The 20680-nt window shown below is 41.8% G+C and overlaps 1 protein-coding gene across 1 annotated transcript in view; it reads right to left on the bottom strand.

Moving 5' to 3' along the window:
- The window catches only part of LOC137858322 (amine oxidase [flavin-containing] A-like), a 38450-nt gene continuing 17770 nt past the window's right edge, over positions 1-20680 (bottom strand). Inside the window, exons 4-15 of the mRNA XM_068685859.1 lie at positions 16420-16524; positions 15950-16041; positions 12207-12348; positions 10620-10769; positions 9158-9317; positions 7749-7845; positions 6311-6364; positions 5323-5380; positions 4800-4897; positions 3286-3397; positions 1738-1800; positions 1-1371 (exon numbers count right to left, since the gene is read on the bottom strand). Coding sequence (XP_068541960.1) covers positions 1216-1371; positions 1738-1800; positions 3286-3397; positions 4800-4897; positions 5323-5380; positions 6311-6364; positions 7749-7845; positions 9158-9317; positions 10620-10769; positions 12207-12348; positions 15950-16041; positions 16420-16524 — 1287 coding nt within the window. The 3' untranslated portion in view covers positions 1-1215. The remainder of the gene's footprint in view (positions 1372-1737; positions 1801-3285; positions 3398-4799; positions 4898-5322; positions 5381-6310; positions 6365-7748; positions 7846-9157; positions 9318-10619; positions 10770-12206; positions 12349-15949; positions 16042-16419; positions 16525-20680) is intronic.

Consider the following 20680-nt stretch of genomic DNA (forward strand, 5'->3'; position numbering starts at 1 on the left):
AAGAATATGAAGAAAAGTTTATAGAAGAGATCCTCTTATCAAGGTTTCAGGACTATTGAAAGGCACATTTCACTGATGTTGAATGACAATTGAGTCCATGGACACATACAATGGTCACATTTCATGGCAAAAAGACCACATAATGACGGTATGTGGTGAAACATATATTCTAGACTTCAGTTAACACTAAACTGATTATTTTAAGTGTGTCATGTACATAATAAGAGCGGAACAGGCAGATGCATCCAATTACTGTAATTTACAAGGCAGTAATTCAAGCCCCAAATATATTTCTCCTTATTGTAGGAAGGCAGTACGGAGTACGAGCAAAACGAGGGACAGCGAATTGACAGGGAGCCAGGAAACGGCTGATGTTCTGAAAATCTGCCAGCATCTGCTGCAAGTCAGAGGGGCTTCAAGTTTGCTAATTCACTTCTTTCCACTTTAACAGCCAGCGGCCAGCCTGGGTCAAATGCACTTGGGCCAGGAAGCGACTTGAGAGATGCTCTGTGGAAGAACTGCAGCAGCGTGAGGCTCACTGCCCAACACACCTTTTGCGACCATAAAATGTAGTTGCTCGTTCAGCAGCAGGTGGAACAAAGTCCACCCGTGCTTCTCCTCTCGCTGTTTAGCGATCTACTTCATACTAATTATCTCCTTTCATCCCGCTCACAGTTAAGTTTCAGTTGTGATGATTAATAATTAATCAAATGCCTTTGGAAATTAATTTAGCAATTCTGTGTCTGATTGGCATGCTAATGTCTTGCGTGCAGCAGGGATGCTGCAGAAGTAACCTCAGATATTCTGAGACACTAACTGAGGTGAATACATAAGGGTACTTATTAACTCATGTGGCAAAAAATAGAGCAGCAAGTGGAAATGAATGCATGATCCAAAACCTCTTTGCTTTTTGGAAAAGGTCCAATCTGCATTTTTTTTTCCCTATGTTAGGAATATAACATTGATATTAATGGGTCCAATCAAAACAAATGGACAAGGAAAAGGCAAATTTAAAAAATACCCCCACAGTTGATTTAAGTTTGTTTTGCTGGTAGCAATTGCAGTAGATTTAATGCTTTAATTATGACACTAAAAAGAAAATCACAAGGAGAATACCTTTTGCCCTTTCCAGCTCACTTCATTCCAAAAATAACCCTCATCTGGTAAATGGGATGAAGAGTGAGTACTCAGCTTCAACTGGACATTTAGTCCACGCTAATTTCGAATTAATAGTCCCTTTTTATAGGCAAACAGCCCTGCAGCAGCCACAGAGGTGAAAAAAACAGTATTCCCAAGCAGACAGAGCAGTCCTGGTGCAGACGGCAGGTTCCTCTCCCAGAAGGTGGTGGTAAATGGTCGGGATGGGACGTCCTGGAGGAGAGAGGGATTTGTATGAACACAGGCTCTCCCTCAGTGTGTAAATGTCTTCCACTAGGCTGGGGAGATCACAAGTTTTTCTCGAGAGCCAGATAAGGTGGGGGAAGGTGTGTCATGGTTGTGAAACGTGTTTTGTGTTGGCCTGTAAGGCCACAGGACAGTCAAGGTGGAGCTACCTATGGGTCTTAATCAGCCACCCCTTACGCAGAGGTAACAATACACCATGAACATGTTGACAAAATGTCAACACAAGAGGTAACAAAACCTCTTGTTTAGTGACAGGTCCCACAGGAACCACCATCACAGAGACCGCAGCCCATCCAGGGGGTTCGCTCTTGTGGTGACAAGAAAGTTACTTACCTTTGACTCTGGCTCTGGCATCCAAATTTCATTTTCAGAGATCTTCCCCATACGGTGTAAAATCTAGAATTAAAATTGTTGGAACCACATGTGAAAAACCACACCAACTACTTTCTAGTTCGGAAAAACACAGCAAGTCAGAGCAAGCTGACGCTGAGAAAAAGCATAACTATGACTAGCTAAAAGTGCACTAAACCAGAAAACGTGTAGCGATTTGTCTGCTTATATCAGCAAAGAGCGAAGGAGGGAATTTTGATAGTTTGTGTAAAAATACGATAACTGGTGATCAAATGGCTGTGTGTGGCTAACCAATGTTTTAAGAACACAAGGACAGTTTCACAGAGTCTTTCACCCTGTCTGTAAAAAGTAGGCCTTCACACAGAAATCCAAAGGAACTACAGCTTTTCCAGATGTTTATTTTTCTTCCTGAGTACAAGTGAAAGTGCTTTTTCACATGACATTTGAGAAATAGCATAGTCCCACGTGCTTGGGACACACAGCATGTTGGGAACGATGCTTCCTGAATCACAAACTAGGAAGAGGAGAGATTCAAGTCCTGGACTTTCGAAGCATACTCTGACGAAGTTATCTCTTGGCTACACTTAGAACATAAAAAGTTCGTCGAGCTTTTTTTGACCATGGACTGGTTGTAAAAATCATGGAGGCTCTTGGGGGCAAATTAATGTCTCCAGAAGAGACAGCTAACTTTGTAACAGCTGCTCACAGGCACAGAGAAAATAAATGAGAAATTAGGTTACTTAAAACAGAGCAAGCAATGAAGATTATAAGGTGAATTTGATACTCTGTCAAAGGAAAGCAAGGGGCTGATTTTCCATTATTTAACAACTCTGTGGCTCTGCCATACAGCAGTTTTAATTGTAATGTATACCCTTTAAAGATGTTTTTTTTCCCCTCCATCCAGACTGTTGTTAAGAGATTTTACTGTGACTGGGAACCCAGCCCAATGTGTGTCATTCTGAGATTTAGACATTATCAGAGCCACCCGTTATGGATTCATAAAGCCAAGCTCACTATATTCTCTGGTGAAAGGAGAAGCAGAAGGGATAGATCAAAAATCAGAATAATGCTCAGATTTCCAGATTGCTGCACGGGAAATAACCACACACATTTGTAATGTCTGAAATTGCTTTAAACAAACAAACAAACAAAAAACTGTGATTAATGTGATAGAAATTGTGGTGGAATATCTAAGGGATGCATTAGTTTGGAGGGTTTGTTCATCTGGACATGAACGATATAGCATGAGCTTTGTTTTAAGTCTCTAGTGCAGCAACATAATGTGTGATGTTCAGTTTCTTGTGAGATTTTGGCTGCACTTTATTCAATAATAAACAAAGTAAAGTTTAAACAGTTTTTGAAGTTAAAAAAAGAAAGCCTTTGGCTCACTTTCCGTTCCAGGATTTTTCCCCATCAGTTCTAGGAGCCCCAGTACAATTACAGTGTGTGATAGACCAAATGAGACCCTGCAAGCTGTACTTAATTCTTTTTAGCCTTTTAAAAGAGATGACCCAAGCCAACAGTCTGTACCTCTCTGGCTGCTCTCTCTCCTGCCTGCACGGCCCCTTCCATGTACCCGCTCCATTGGGTAGCCGTCTCCGTGCCAGCAAAGTAGATTCTGTCAACTGGCTGGCGAATGATCCTTCAAAACAAATGGAGAATGTCAGATGACAAGTAATAAGAAGGCGATGATCCTTCTTAAAGCAATTTATTGGCTTTGATGGAGCACTCAACTTGGTTCCTCCAGAATCCCTGCAGACCAGGGCTGGGAAGCACAGTGCAACAAGCTCTCCCTGCAAAACCACCCACCTGCCTCTCTGTACACAAACACAAGATCTGAGAAAGAAAATCCAAGGGGCAAATCAGCTTCTGTGAAAAATAATACAAGCCTTATTTTAGTGCTGGGATAAGGGATAATCTTAACAGCCTCCAGAAATGCAGTGCAGCTGATAGGTTTATGTGTTCTGCATGGCAGCTTTGTTGTTATCCTGCCATTACAATGGGATGTGAATGATGTTTTCTCAGCGAGGGGTCACCAATACCAGCTTCTCTTCAGGGTGTTGGACTTGCCTGGCTGCTTGCCAAAAGGGGCTGGCAGCTAAAGACATGCACATTTATGGATTTGCATCTGGCCCTGTAGGGTCATATAAACCAGCCCCTCAGCTGCACAAAGCTGCACAAGGATCCGGGTCAACTCAGCCATAGGGAGTGAGCTGCCTTTCCCAGGGAGGGACATGCTTGCTATAACAGTTCCCATCCAACATTCCACCCATGATGGGTGAGGCCAGAGACCTCACCCATCACTACCCAAGCTTTCAGTTTAGTTGATACAAAAACATCTGTGCATGGGATGACTGGTTCCCACTCGCATCTTGGCACAGAGACAGGGTGTAGCCCCACAATGGACAGTCTGAGGAGAACAAGCTAAAGAGCTCACACTGTCATGTGCTACATGATTTGCCTGGTCTTTGTTTTTGGATACGTGATTTGTCTGTTTGTCCCCAATAGGTGCTGAACTGTGCTTTCCACAGGCTTTTCAGTGATACACCACATATTAGTCAGTATTATTGAACATGTTCCTTTAGGAATACAGCAGTTCTGTGTGGGGAGGGCATTTTATATCTTCCCCTGGTTATGTGATTCAATGGGCATTGCCAGAATCTGATGCTCCACCTACACAGTCAATGGAGACTCCTCCTGTGTCCAAGACATGTGTCCTCAAGGCCTCAGAAAGCATTAAAGGGTATAATGAAAACATGCAAATACTGCATAGTGGCAAATATTCTGAGTAGCCTGCCTTGTGGGGAAAGGTTTTGTAGCTGTAGCAGGTCCCTTTGTGACTGTGTTTTGTTTTCGTGAAAGTCACAAGAGAAACTGCTCTCATTAAAGTCGAAAGCAAGAGTCTTATTAGCTGGGTGCAGGGGAGCGGAAAGAGGGTTGGAGTTCCCCCAGAGTGCTACATGTCCTAAGTTTGTTGCACAAAGGGCATCATTGTAAATGAGCTGAGAAATGCAAAGTAGAAAGCAAAGCATTTTATGTTTTACCTTCCGTATGAATACATTATGCCAGGTGGGAAGTAGGCTGTGTAGCAACCCCCTGAATATTGTTCCATGGTCCAGTTCTTTTCTTCATAATGCACTGGCTGTAAGTATTAGCAAACATTAGAGAGTAAAACAGTGGCAAAGAAATTGGATATAAAAGAAAGAAATAAACAAATTTCCTTTGAAGACGGAAAAAACAGGTAAAGGGTACAATGTCGTATCATCTGATTAATGCTATCCATTAACAACAAATAAACATTTACACTTCTAGAGAAGCTCTATCCTCCCACAGAGAAATGCAGGACAAATTAAACCATGCACTGCCTTTTCTTTTCTTGCAAAGAGTGAGACTCCCAGGTCTTTTCTTCCTGTACTAGATGCTGCTGCCCTCACTTCTGGTGTACAGGTTCTATGGCACTATGGCACAACACAAAATTTTATGTCCCAGGCAATTTGGCTTCATCCTCCAGAACAAAGTAGCAATGTTACCATACAACAAAGGTGAAAACAAATATTCATGTCTTACATGTAATGCCTCTTCCATCCCCATTGCCTTGGCATATGACTCGCAGATTTTCTTCTTCCTATATGAGAACAAAAATATTCAGGAAAAAAAAAAAGTGGAAAAAGCCTCTAAGCTATTGCTCTTGTTATTAAAAATAAAAAATAAATACATATTGCAGCACATTGTAAAGAAAGTTGTTTTTTGCTTTGAAGTCTGATTTCCAGTTATTATCTTAGTGTGCATATTCAAATGCTGAAGCATAACTGTGATATACAAAACGGACCCTGGAATGGGAAACGAAGGCCGATTTTGGCAATGAGCTCTAGAAAATAAATCTCTGTGCAGTTATTTTAGGATGCGGTGCCAATTCATTCTCCTGTTCACTGATGTAAGACCAGAAGAGAAGTAATATAAATCAATGAAATCCTTACAGATTTACTATACCTGAGAACAAAATATGAGCTGGAGAATGCTACTCACATTCCTAAGCAGAACTCCTCTTTCACTTGCATGTATACTAAAATCACATTTAGAAAGTACTGTTTGTTCATATCACAGACTAACAGAGAAACCACACTGTTGTAAGCATGGAGGTTTAAAAATTTTGTTGCCCAGTCTGAATGTGAAAGACACCCACAACTCTGAGTGTCAGCGCTCCATCTCTCCCTGGGGTGAAGCATCATTCAGTGGGGTGCAGCTTGGGAACGTCTTCAGGAAAGTCTTATCAATGTACATGCAGAGCTGATAAGTCATAACATGGAAGCACAGGCAGGAGTTCGAAACTCAGAAATAACCATAACTGCATGGATATCGCTGTTAGTGTCTTGGCCTGTTTATGCTAAAAGCTAAATTTTCACCCCGATTTCCAGCACTTGTAGTTGCACTGAGTATGTGCATATTTACACACACACACACACACACACACACACAAACCCACATACGTGCCTGTGGGGAAGTATTCCAGACAACCGATTTGTATCTAAAATATTTACAATTTCTGAACTCTTACCTCTCTTCCTTAGTGAGACTGGCCAGCTTAACAGCCTTCCTGGTAAGGATGAAACTGAAAAGAAAAATATGACATACAAATATCATACAATGTTGACACTCCATCTGATTTGCAAGATTTTGCTTGAAACAACTCTAAAAAAAAAGTTGGACAAAGCATTTTAACGGCATGTAATGGGCCTGACAGTTTTTCATATCCAATCCCTAAATAAGTATAGGACGTGCAGGTGTAAGGCCCCTGTGGGGTATCCTACATTCAACAAACTAGTCAACACCGCCTCCCTTCTTACACCAAGTTCTTATCCAAAAAGGCTGAGACCCTGAGTTTTCTTGTGCTGTTGATGTCTCACAGGCAGCTGGCCATACCACTGTCCATGCTACTTGGTGTTAATATGTGCTGGTAGCCTGCTGCTCTGACAAACGCTGCACAGCACCATGGACCAGTCCTGTAAGAACTGTGCCTGATTTTTACTCAGCATGAAAGAAGCAAATCTGGTGATCAGTTCCTTTGACCTCAGTAGAAATACTTCTGGGATGAATTAGGTTCCTGCACTCCTTTAGAATGAAGCTGCAAGGAGAAATCCACAAGGAGAATGCAAGAAACCATTTGCCATTTGGAAGAGGTTTACCACTTGCAAGACGGAAGTTTTTAAGCCTTGAATATGCTCATAAGCATGTACAGTTTGGTAGAAGTGGCACGCTTTCCTTGCCAAACACTTCACAAGTGGTTGCTTGACATTTATATTGGCCTTTTTTGGCAGGTTCCCCTCAGATTACAGTGGAAACATTTGTAAAGATTGTTTGTTCATATTGGCTTAATTTCATTTTTAAAAGCCAATAAATGCTGCTACACATTTTGTCATCTGTTTGTCCAAACTCCAGCTCCTCTATTTTTTTTTTTTTATTTCCTCACTGAAGAATTCCGATTTCCTCACTGAGCAGCTGCTGCCTAACTTAACCACAAGCTGATGTTCTTTGCCCCTCCTCAGCTAGATGGGGAGAGGATGCAAACGATGATATCTTGGACAATTGCATTTTCATTTTGGCCTAGGTGTAAAATGCAAGGTCCTGACATAAGCAGAGTACAGGCTCATAAAACTCTCATAAAACTAGGTAAGTAAAGGATTTATTTCTAAATCTACTCAGCAGCAAAACACTGTCTGAATGCTTCAAACAAGTAAAGGTGAATTCAGCAACCCCTTCCTGACAATCACCTTTGTATCAGGCTATTTGTAGCACAACTTTCACATAAAAGCTTAAATGGACTAGAGAGGCACAAGGGGACTGTTAGAAGTACTTTCCACCCTCTATTAGGGCTGTGGGAGTGGGCACCACTGATAGGATCTGTCCATTTTCCCTCTTCCTCCTCCTCCTCCTCCTCTCACTCCTTTATACAAAAAGAAATGCATATCTGTAAGTATGGGCTAGAAGCTCCTAACCCCATAATGGCAGGAAAAGATCCATCTGGTTTCGTGTCATCCATGGTTATTCCGATTGGGCATTCCTCATCTTCAATGAAGAGAGCAGCACTGCAACCTAAGGGGAGAAAAGAAAGCAAAATAATTGTCAGAGAGACCTGTTGATAATCTCTATACTGACAGCAGTGAACTGGGAAAACTATCAATAAAAGGAATTGCACAGTAATTCCTTGGTCACCAATAATAACTAGAAGTCTGTAACAGTCTTTCCTCTCTTTCCTCTGACTCTGGGAAATTTTGTACACAGACTTATAAAAGTCGTATTTAAATTCCATTACTACTTAGTAAGGAATTTTTGTGGCTTGTTGCAAGTCCCTGTGGCTTTCTATATTGGGCTCAGTAAGCATTAAAAATAAATTGATTTAGCAAGAACTACAATGGTTCATTCCATAAGTAACTTTGGTTAAAACAACAAGAGCAGCAACAAAACCCAATGTAATTATATCTGCTCACTGTGGGCTCAAATTTACAGTCTGTATTGATTTTATTGATGAGACAACTGTCATAAATGGTGTCCAGTAATGGTAATGCAGCAGAAACATGGGCAATCTAATCTAGTATCACATCCTTGGCACAACCTACATGCTTCAGATGAACACACAAAAAATCCTGCACAGATAGAAATGTATAAACCTACCTACATTTCTTTCTAATCCCATTTGGTGGTTGGCTTATGCCCTGAAACATGCAAAATTATATTCTTTCGATTAAGAAATATTCTCACCCAGTGCAACTTTCGGTGTCATTATATAGGAAGTGGAAACTAACCTGTTCGTGCAAATAGCTCTAGAAATGGTAACTGATTTTTTGATCATTCTTTAACAGTTAAAGCTGAGAAAAATGTGATGTTGCAGTACTTGGAAAAATATCTTGAGTTAAACAAAAAGCTAACCTACTTTTCCCATTCCTCTGAGATACCAAGTCTGTAGAACAGAGGATTAAAAACAGGGAAAGGTCTCACACCCAAAGATCTCACTGTCGTCTGCTGTAAATTCACTCTGGCTGCCCTAACTCTGTCTCAGCAGGGAGAATCAGGGACTTGCTGCTGCATGGCTGCTGTTTCTGTGCATTGCAGGTGGCCTCATAGCTTTCAGCAATACTTCCCAGGGAAACCTGGCTTCTTCTATCAGTGAGCAGCTGGCAGCTCTGAGACTTGGGATCCTGCTGGGGTTTGAACTCTGCTTTGGGAAAAGGTGTATGCTTAAGCTTGGACAAGGAGCTCTCCTTCCCAAAGAGCTTTTGCTTTTCTATTTGCTTAGTTCGGGTGTTTTGCACATTTAATGCCCTCCTGGATTTATTCCCTGATAGACAGCAGAGCTTCAAAATTAGCATAGCACTGGGTTCCCAAGTCCTTTGCTTTCTCCACATACCTTTCTTCTCCCAGAAGGCTTCCTTGTAGTACATCATGCATTTTATGACAGACCCCATAGGCATACGCTGAATTAACTGGTTTCTCTTTGGTGGCAGTTCTGGGTTGTAATGGATCTTCGTTGTCAGGATAGGAGGGATAGCACTGATCACATACTTGCCCTGAAAAGTAAACCACAGTCAGCAGAGACAAGGTACTGCCTCACACTGGGGTTGCCCTGCAGGACACATTTGATAGATGCTCTTATCCATCATTAAAGAGCTTTCCCACCCCTGACTTTCCTAATTGGCTTTCCCATACAGATATTTCCAGGTGGCCAGAAGAATTCTGCCATTTCAGAAAAAGAAGGTAAGGAAAATAGGTTATTTTGTGATTATGTGATTCCTGACAGCTTTCTGAACACTACAGGACTAGAGATGAAACCTGGCTGGAGACAGGTCAGGGAATGGGACAAGAAAGATCTTACAGCATACGTAAAAGTGCCTTTTAATATTCCCAAGAAAATATGACCCTTTTTATTAAAAAAATAAATAAATAAATCACTTCATTGCATATTCACAGTATTCTACTTCAGGACAGGCAACACTGGTGGTGATTTCAGCTTTCCTGAACATGCTCCTTTCCTCCCACAGGTCTGCATCTGACCAGAGTGACGAAGGATGCTCTGCTTCAGGGTTCAGGCTGACACTGAATCACTGCACTCACTGCTGCTCCAAGGAGTGCTGATACTGGCAGGGCCACTGAGTGCAGGAAGCCTGTCTGCTCTGACTGAGCTCAGCCGGCACAGAGGAAGAAGCCTGTGGTTTGACTTTGTGGCTAATAATCCCTGGGGGAGGGCGACAGCCCCTCCTCAGCATATCCTCAGAGCAGTTTCTCTGTCAAACAGTCCCTTCCCTTTCTGCTAACTCTCTCTAAAGATCCTCTGCACACTGCATCTGATGAGATGGGTGTCTTGCAGGCGGTGGCTGAGCCCCCCACAAACCCTCCTTGCCCCTGCAGCAGGCTTGGCTCTGCATTCAGAAGGGAGCTACAGTCACTGCATGGGATGGGGCTGAGCCTTGGCCTTTCGTAGCTTGTGACAAGCTGACCTCACAAATCTTACTAACTGGGTTTGAAATGTTACGTCCTTTTTTTTTTTTTTTTTCCTGCAAACCACAAAATTCAATACAAACAGGAACCTTATTTTTCTTTATCTGAAACAGTCTCAATGAGGAAATAAAATGTAAAACTACATAATCACAAAAAAAGGTCAGATAGACAAAGCAGACTAATGACCAATTAGCAGAACACCAAGATGTGACCCAGCCATAAATAAATCTGCAAAGCAGGTTTCACAGACTGTCCGGACAGTCTGAGAAATAGACACACACAAATAGGTACTTCCTGATTACATCTGGCTAAGAGCTACAGCAGATGTATTCACCCACTAAATGCATACTCTACTTTTATTTTAATCAAATTACCTCATATATTTCATGGTTTAGAGTCTCCACAATGACATTATCACCTGTCTGATCAATACGGACCACAGGTCTCTCCAGTTTAACTTTGCCTCCAAGGCGATCCTTTATTTTCTCTGATATCTGACCAGAACCCCCAACAAACTTCCTCTCCTAAAATACAAACAGAAAACAAAACAAAACAAAAAATTCACAAGCATTAATCACAATGACATTGAACATGACTTCTGCTCATAATCAAGAAACTCCAGGGCAAACCTACAAGTCCTAAGGATGCATAAAGTAGCCCAGACTTTCATAAGAGCTAAGACAAAAGCTTGAACCTCACAGGAAACTGATAGCTGAGACATTTTTACAATGGCTTTCTCAATTACCTGGCTTAAAGGCTCATGAAGCCTGCAGAATAAAGAAGTATAATGCAGCTATTTTAGCTAGAATAAACAAATCACCTCATTAAAAAGAAGTTTTTAGTATTTTAGCCATCACTGTGCTATCAAAACCCTCATGTGTGACAAAGATACCACCTTGCATCTGTACAGCTAAAGCCTTCTCAAGCTCAGAAGTAAGACAGATCTTTAACTGAGTCTGGCCTCGAGTGCAGCAGGCAATGAGCTTTATCTGTCCCTGGGAGGACACAGAGACAGTGTTGTCTGGAAAAAGCACAATTTGTGACACATATTTTTTGTGGTGTCTGAGCAGAGGCCAACAGGAAGCACTAGCCCTCTTTTATCCATCAGCCACCATTGCTCTAACAAGCACTTCACTTTACATAGAAGATGCTGGTACAGGCAAGGAGGAAAGGAGCCACAAATCCTTGTGCTGAAATACTGAAATGACTGCCTGAAGAAGTTTTATAAGACTCATCATGGCTGCTAAATCAGAAACACTTCTTTTTCTCAGCTGACTTTGATCAGGCAGAGGGAAGGAAGGCAGCAACCAAGGCAGCCTGACACACCCAGGCACAAAGAAAAGGAAGCGCTCTTCTCAGCCTAGCTTTCCCCTCTCCACATGTCTTGTCTATCTAAGGGTATTTATTTTATTTTTAATCCTTACCGCAACATCTAGCAATTGCTGACATGGGACAGCGACTGTGGCTGAGAGGCCCCTGTGGAGGAAGGCTCTTGGGTTTTACTCCTACCTGAAGGGCCTTTTGCTACCTACTTCCAACTCTTGGCATTAGAGACTTCCACAAAGAAAATAAAAAATGTCAGTATTTCAGTCTCAAGCACACTTGCTTTGAACTGTTGAAAACATTCAGATGTGGTAAGTATCCCATAGAAAACAAATTGGCACATAAAGGAGGAGGGGAAAAAAAACAAATCTGCAACAAAAGAACTATGTTGAAGTGAATGCAGGACAGAAAAATTAATTAAATTGTCCCAATTTATCCCACAGCCTAGCTAATGAAATTCCTCATTACACAGGGTTAGCTGAGAGGGCCGTTCAGCCCCATGAGAACGTAACTGTCTTTGGTGCCCCATAAACTTGGTGTTTTGTTCTCCTTTCATTAATTGCAGGAGTTTGGCGGGTACGACACTCCACTTGCTCTTTAAGGTTTCAAGGGGGAGAAAAATAGGAGACATTTTGTACCTGGCCCCCATTGGTGACAGAGAATATCCTGGATGTGCCCCCACACTGCCTCACGTACCACAGGAACCAGAGAGCGGAGACTTCGTGCGGCTCAGACGTGACATTGACATTCACAAAGAGGGTGGCAAATTCTTTACCAGCTCTGCATGAAACACAGGAGCAGAAACAGGTACTGAACAAATGCAGCTTCCTGATTGCTTTCATTATTTTTTCTTTATTATTCTCGATAAGGGCTGCTACCCCACTGTCAGAGAAGCCAAAATGATTTATATTTGCCTCATTTGTTAGCCTGGAGCTTGATTGTTTCAATGGTTATATCAGCGCCTCCCTTCCTTCCTTCCAAAGCATTTACCCATGCAGTTTGAAATCCTACTGATTTTACCTTAGTTATTTCTTTAAATACTTTCCCAGTCGCCATTCCTTCCATCAAAACAAATATTTTTCTCAACAGGAGAATGCATTTGGTAACCTGTTAGCGAACTTCTTCTGCATTTCTCCTCCACAGGGAGCTCATCAGGCACATCATTTCCAAGGTCTGATTGCTCTTCAGGGACTCAACTAGCCACACTGCTAAAACATTTCCCATCTCTGATATAACAGTGCTTTTGTAAGACCAAGAATCAGACACCATAAGTAACCCAGAAAAATCAAATTGTCAGTTATTGCCACAAATATAGGGAGAGGAACAGTTGTCTAGTGAAGTAAATCCTCTGAACATAAACAGAGTTACACCAGCAGGAGGTGAGGACATTGCTATGTATGATCATTTGTTTCATCTGTAGCTACATATTACTAAAAGAATTGAAATTATTTTGCAAAGAAAGCAAAAGGTCTTTGATTTAGATGAAGCTTCATAAAACCACATGGAATTATAACCATCTCCTAAAGGAAGCAACTTTGCAAGTTGTCCAGGCTAAAATATAATTTTTAAACTTTTACAACCTAACTTCCCTAGGCATGAAGTCCAGTCACCTTTATTTCATTAGCAAGAATATGAACACATAGAGCACACAATAGCCCTCTGTAACAGTCCTGAAAGCACTGAGATGCCAAATTTCTGTTGCTTGAGAAATATGAAGAGTCTTCAGGATTAGTAATGGTTGATCTGTGGCACATGACAAATTACTCTTACATTGCAATCTTGACCCAAGTCATACAGAAAATGTTGTAAAAAAGCTTTTCCATTTAGGGAGGTACCATTTTTAACTATGTTTAGAAAAATCTGGCTTGGCTTGAAGATTTAAAATGGCTTTTTGAACATGTTTCGGCTGAGTGTGTCCATTAAAATTGGAGTGGTGTCCATTAAAACTGGAGTGCCAGAAAGCCACCAGCAGTAGAAGCAGTCTTGCAGACAAACATGTTCCCACGGAGATCACTATAAATGCAGTTTTGCTTATACTTCGCTGACTTCCTGACTAAGAGGAACAGTAAAAGCTAGAAAAGGAAGAGCCAGTGCACTTGAAACAAAAAGGGTAGCTCAAAGTGACTGAGTTTGCAGAGAAATGGCTCATGAAATTTATTGTAAAGAAAACTGCAGTGCATCAGAGAGCAAGAGAAAGTCCAAACTGCTGCATATTGTATCACACAGAGCCCGAGTAAGATTTAACCCCACAAAATCCTTTCAAATGGAAAGTTTTGGTTAGGAAGCTGCAAGCAGAGTGCTAAACCACAGTCAGCATGAAAAGGCAGAGCACAGCCAAACAGATAAGATGCTGAATGCAAGGGAGGAGAGAAGTACAAAGAAGCACTGGGGCCAGCACAGCAAGCAGGGATACAGGTGCTAGCATGAGTGTGCTTCTCTTTGCCTAATAAATAGAATTTATTGAAAAAGGAAATGAAGAAAAGAGTATTTCCAGCTGTTGCTGCCCCATACTGAACATTGATCTTTTTTTTCTATTCATACAGTGGGCTCCTTCATAGACGTATGAAATACATTGCACATTTTTTAAGCAATAGATCACCTGGGTCCCTGATGCTGAAACCTAGGGGAGACATTCTGTTGGACAAATGAGGAAGAACTGTTGGGTAATGCAAAGGTGAAGGGCACCCTTGGTTGCATGAGACTGTGGAGTCAAAGACCCTGAGAGGAGTACGACAAACAGCAGGATTACAACCCTGAACTTTGGAAGAGTGGATTTTAGCTTCCTCAAGGACCTGCTTGGCAGAATCCCATGGGAAACTACCCTGTAGGGCAAAGGGGCCCAGCAGAGCTGGCTGACACTCAAGGACAGCCTCCTGAGAGCACAAGGATGGTGCTCTGCAATGGCAGAGAGTTAAGCAAGTGTGGCAAAAGGCCAGCAGGGATGAAGACAAAGTTCCTGGCCGGGCCCAGGCATAAAACAGCAAGAGAGGTGAAGGGCAACAAGAAGGCCTTCTTTCTCTCCAAGGGTTAAGGCAGACACACGCTATAATTATATAGGAGACAACATGGCCAAGAGTCAGAGGACGTTATTCCTCAGCTCCTAGCCTGCCATCAGGGGAAGCCCCTTCTCTTTCTGCCTCAATTTCTATGCCTACAAGTGACTTCAATTCATATTTACAAAATGTAGTTATTTATGTGCTGCTTTCCCTAAAGACAAGAAAAGGCATGTTCTCACCTGAATTAAATAGAAATATGGTGAGAAGAGCACATGCTGTCACTCCCGTGTATGTGGGCCTGCAGGGGCAAACCTCAGGTTTCTCCAGCATCTTTAATCACATCTGCCAGCCAACACAAGCACTGTGTCCTACCCTGTCATCCACAGGCCCTCACCCAGCACCTAACAACAGTCCATCAAAAAGATCAATCTCATCTCAAATATCTCCCGCTCTCTCATTGCCTTTGTATATCTGCTGTCTCTCATCCTAAACCTAAGCACTTTGGGTGAGATGCCATACATTTCTCTCATGCTTGCACAGCACCTTACTCTGTGGGTTTGTGGTCAGTGAAGGGGGCTCAAAGGCACTAGAACAACTGATGATAATAAAGCTTAGCCAGCTCAAGTCACTGGTAACTACTTCTTTATGCTTTGTGGATGGCAAACCCTTAAGTACTCAAAAATGCTTTGGAAGACTTAGCTACTGGAAGAAATAGCTACTGGTTTATGCCACTGTGATCTGTACTTATGCTCAAAGTAGATGTTCATACCCTAATCTTTTCTGCTAGTCCCTCATAGCAGAAACACTAACCGCACTGAAGACCACAGGAATTTTCCCAGAAGACTTCATGTCACACAGTGACTTTTCTCAATCCCTCTATGAAGACTTTTTCCAAACATCTAGTAATTTTCATTCCTCTTTGAGTCTGTCATAATTTTCCAGTCCCCTTTTTTTTTGTCACACTAAGAAGAACTATTCTTTTTATTTCCTCCATAGCTCTGAATGAAAAGTAACAATTGCTTATCTTGCTTTACCTGGGATACAGTGTTACAGCAGTATGAACTTTAAATGCATTCAATGTACTGTCCACTGTACATTTATTTTTTCTACTCTGTCACTATCTATCATATGTTACCGTCATTGCCTTTGTCGATATGAACCACATTTCATCAACTTGAGACATTTCTCAGGCTCCACAAGGTTTTTGCTGTCCCTCCTTGCCATGGGTACTTGTCTCACAGAGATTTGATTATGCCCCATCTGAAGTCAATTGGAACATGAGAAAGCTCTCCACAAGAAGGCTTCATGCAGCTGTACTCTAGAATTTGCTAGGGACCCACTGTCATTCTGCATTTGGATTTCAGAATGAATGAAGAGTTACGTACTTGGTCCAGCAAGTCTTATTTATTAGCTCTTTCATGGTCATTTTGTCCCACTCTTCTGCATGTGGAGCATCCCATGGTGCTTCAAGAGGAATCTAGAGACAGAGGCAAATTATTCAATAAATTATTCAGCACTTTATCATTGCCAGGTCATAGCTAGTTTGTATTATTGCCAGGTCCCAGCATGAATCCCCAGGGGCTACTTTTTGTACACAGAGAGATCTGAAGTTGTACTACTTGAATTTTTGAGGCATTTGCTATTTAAGAATTTTAGAAATAAAATTACTCCAAAGAAAAATCAGAGCTCAGCTTGGCAAGCAACAAAGATGGCCCATCCATCTTCTAAAAGGCTTGAGCAGGGAAAGGGGAAAAAATCTTTCTACACCCTGCCAGAGAAGAAAACTATAACCAACACAGATTTACTTACGGTGACATAAGCTCTATAGGAAATTGGTGCAATTTACAGAACCTACCTCTTTTCCAAATTTGTCCAGGGTCCTCCAGAAGTTATTGTAATCCAGATAAACGAAGGGATTCCACGTTGAAGGGCGAATACCCACGAAGTGGCGTGACTTTCCCTAAAACAACAACACAAGCAACTGAAACAACAGAGCATACCTGCATTAGTCAAGAGCAGAGAAATCCCAAAGTCATCACATGGTCAAACTTCTGGCCCAAAAGACCTAAATTCAAGCCTTTTTTTTTTTTCTTCTTTTTTTTTACCCTGCATACACATATAAGCAATGGAATGCATGAATCTACGTATGAAGGAAAAACAAAACAAAACAAAACAAAAAAACAGTTCACCTGACAACGCTGTTGGTTTTTCATTTGGGGTGGGAGAGTACATTTGTTCTGAGCAGATTCTGTCAACTTCTGGGTCTGAAGCAATGGACAAGGTGATATTCCTTGTTCCTAAGTATTCTTCTTTATTATATGTGAATGAATGTAGTGGTCACCCACCTGCTCTAATGTGCATCCTAAAATTTGCATGGGTTTAAAATTGCATGCATATTAGATTTTCAGATATCTAGCTGCCCTTATGATATGTAGCACCTTTAAAAATATATATATACACCTCTTTATTGTTCCAAGTGCCTTGAGAGAAAATTAGCCTCCAAAAAATTATTTTGCCAAAAAGAAAGTATTTGGCTGCAGAAAAAAAATTCGGTACAATTGTAAAAATAGTTCCAATAATTACAGTGTGTATGACACATAGCTGCAACAGGAATAGAGACTGTTTGCAGATAATCCTGTGATATAAAGATAAGTGAGACAATCTAACAGCAGCTGGTTCTTTCTGATAACTTTAATCTGAAAGAGGACTGGATGAGCAGGCAACATTTTCTCTTATTAAATTGCTTTGAACTTTCTCCCATGTAAGTCAATGGCAAATTTCTCAACAGATCTCTTACATGTTTGCTTTTCTAGGTGTGTCATAAGTTTGCATGAAGCCATGTGGCAGGATGCAGTGAATGAGCTGGACCCCGGCAGGTAGGAGCTGTGGTGTTATGCCACATGTAACACATTTTTTAGTGCAATGCATACACCATGCTGCACCCATGGGTGGGATTCCCAGGCCAAGCGAGAGGCTGCAGTGCTGCAAGTGCATGAGGTGCAGACCCAGGGGCAGGGGGAAATGAAGCTGGAGCCAACAGTGCCATCCCCACACTCGGTGTGAGATGATTTATCCATGTTCCCCAATGATAATTGTGTATGTGTGCACAGCTTGATAATTGACACAATGATAATTGTCTATGTGTATACGTACAGCTTTCTGATATTCTTCAGAACATTTTTCTGCAAAGATGGCAAGAAAATAAAAGATGCAAGGTGAAACTCAGAATACTGAACAGAATACTGAACTCCCCATCCTCATAGAAAGCAGCACCAAACACACTCTCCAGTGTGCTCTAGGCACAGGAACCTCTGGGCTGAGCAAAGCACAAGGCTGTGATCCCACATTCAGAGACAAGAGCTTAAAGGTTTGCTTTTAATTTTCAACAGATGTTGAGTTTTCTGTTCAAGTCACCGGGAGGACTCTGGAGGTAGTTGGTTGCCTCTGGGTTTTTGGGTATATGTAAATTGGAGGGAGAGGTTCCTCCAGCCTTCTTCGGGTGCATGTGTGCATGCAAAACACAATCCTGCCATGGCAAGAATAGAGAAAATGCTCCTACAAACTACAAGCAAGGGAATCCTCTGCACGATACTGCCTCTTCCTTTTCCTGGAGCAGTATTTCTCACTGCCATTATATCACTGTGCGTTCAGCCTTAGAAGAGCAGACCAAAAAATGCATGCAGAGTGATAAACTGCTTGCTTGCAGCTTTTACTGTCATAAACTGATGTTGTATCAAGCATGGTAATCTTCACGCAAAGCTGTAATATATCATTAATATTTTTCTTCTCATTGCACAACATTTTGTTTTTCAAAAAGATCATTGCATACCGCTCCTTCAGAGCTTATTTATTGCTACCCTTCTTATTCTGGTCAGGGATGCAGGTGCCAACAGTGTGTCTTCCTTTATGTGCTTTAAAACTAATAATCCTGCCCTTAAGCAGAGACGAGGTGCAGTTCTGTCAGGCCACCTAACAACAGGTGAAGACGAGTTATGACTGAGGTCTTGTGACAGAGATATTGTAAGGGAAAAGATTAACCCTCAGTTCAAGGCTATTTTCTTCAGTTTAAAAAACTTTCCTCTTTTCAGTAAGACTTCTGTCCATTCAGCTTGTTGAAAGAGTGACTGTGCTGGAACTGAGTGGTGTAACTTGAAAACACCTCTCCTGTCCTTGGCTTACTTAACTCAAAAAAAAAAAAAAAAAAAAAAAATCAGCACTTATTTTAATAGAAAGGCAAACAAGGTAATTTCTTCTAAGGCTCCTCTCCTCCTTTTTTTTTTTTTTTTTTTTCCCAGCCAAACCTACATCAGCCCAGAACATCAAAACGTTAGCCCAAGAAAATCTCTCTCAGTAACTTTATGATGGGGTTTGTGCCAAAACATTTTTCCAGCTCCCAGTATTTACTCTACCATGTTAAACAGCTCCAGGTTCAGAAACTCCCAGACTATCCTGATTGCTGCAGATTTTTCCCTGCTGAGGCAGGGAGAACCTGCCCACTGCCTGGCTGCCTCATGTCTTCTTCCAAATTTTCCAGCACTATGCTAGCTTTAAATCAGCATGACCACAATCTGTTGAGAACTTATCAAGAAAACTTATGATAAAAAAAATACTCCCACTTCTTTGGTCAATGGCATAGCCCAGGAGGATCAACAGGAAAATATATTTTAACCACTCAGAACTACCAATTTTCTACTGATGATGAATACAGTCTAAACCAGCATTACTTACTGGTCTCTTCAGCATGTAAAACCATAACTTTAGTAGGATTCAAGATCAAGGGTGGGAAAACCTTGAAAAATACAATGCCAACAGACCTGTAAGTGGCTAAAACAGAATTTATAGAGCCTGAAATAGTTCACAGGCATGGCATCTCCTTGTGCAGGGGTCTGGATCTGTAACAGGTTGGAGTGGATCAGACAAAAGTCCCAATCTAAGACATTCCAGCAGAGAAGTTCCCATTGTCCACCAGACAGACAGATTGACTGCCTTGGTTATATCAGTTTTTCAGCCCTCTCTCTTGACCAAGTATTTCCACAGAAGGGACTAAATCCAGCCCAGATGACATGGGGCTGGTAAATTATTCATTGGTTTTTAATATTGGCTCTCTGCGAGGCAAAGGAGCTCTGTCTGCATGCTTCACAGAGAAGCTCACTGCAGGCAGGAAAGATCATGCAATAGTCTACTTTTAAACAAGTTTATAATGTTCTGGGTGGATTATTTAAGAACTACTGTTTTCTTAACTAAAAGGCAAATAACCTCCTGGCTTTGTTCCCATGCTAACACAAGGCTGCTTGGCTGACCCACAGAGTTTATCTAATTTTTCTTCCATTTCCTGGCATGTTGAATGCTTTCCCGTGGACCTCAGATTTGCATCCTGCTGCCTGCCTGGATTAGGAACACCGCACCAATCCAAAGGAAATGTTATCCCCAGGCATCGTAGTTCAATATCTAGAAAGAAGGCCCCAGAGAGATACCATTCTCTGCAAGGTCCATCTTCTCTCTGCAGCTTATAGTCATCACCACAGGAACACAGCCCAAGCTGTGACACCAGGCCAAGAACAGACAATTTTGCCAGCTGGAGAAAAGCAAACGTGGCTCCTGCCCCCTGTGCTGAAACTATGAATCAGGAGCACAGAAGCAGTTCTTGTGCCCCAAGAGCACTCTGTGAGCCCTCTGGCATGCATCCCTCCCCACTCAGTGCTTCCTAACCTCGCAGGCTTTGCAGTGCCTGGGACCACCTGCAGTTCCCTTGTCTGAACTACAGATTTACAGCAATCTGCACAGACTTATCTGCTGCACGCTAACCTCTTAATGTTACAGCTAGAGGAAGGAAATAGAAGGCTAGATGGCAAATGTGAAGCACTATGTACGAAAACTCTTTTGTCTTGTGTTGCCTTGCTCTGAAAATGGTAAGCAAAGAAATAAGTAAAACCAGTCCCTATTTACCAGGGGTATGTACACTGCAGCTGAGTGCTGCAGCCAAGTACTAGAGGACTGCAGTTATTCGAGAAGTTTAATACTACACCAAGGCATGAATGCCTTTATTTTCTAACATCTGCTAAAGAGAAAGTGAAAACGGGGCACGGTGTGAGCTTCAAGGACCTCTGTAAAAATAA

The sequence above is a fragment of the Anas acuta genome, chromosome 1, assembly GCF_963932015.1.
Source record: "Anas acuta chromosome 1, bAnaAcu1.1, whole genome shotgun sequence".
Classification (NCBI taxonomy): Eukaryota; Metazoa; Chordata; class Aves; order Anseriformes; family Anatidae; genus Anas; species Anas acuta.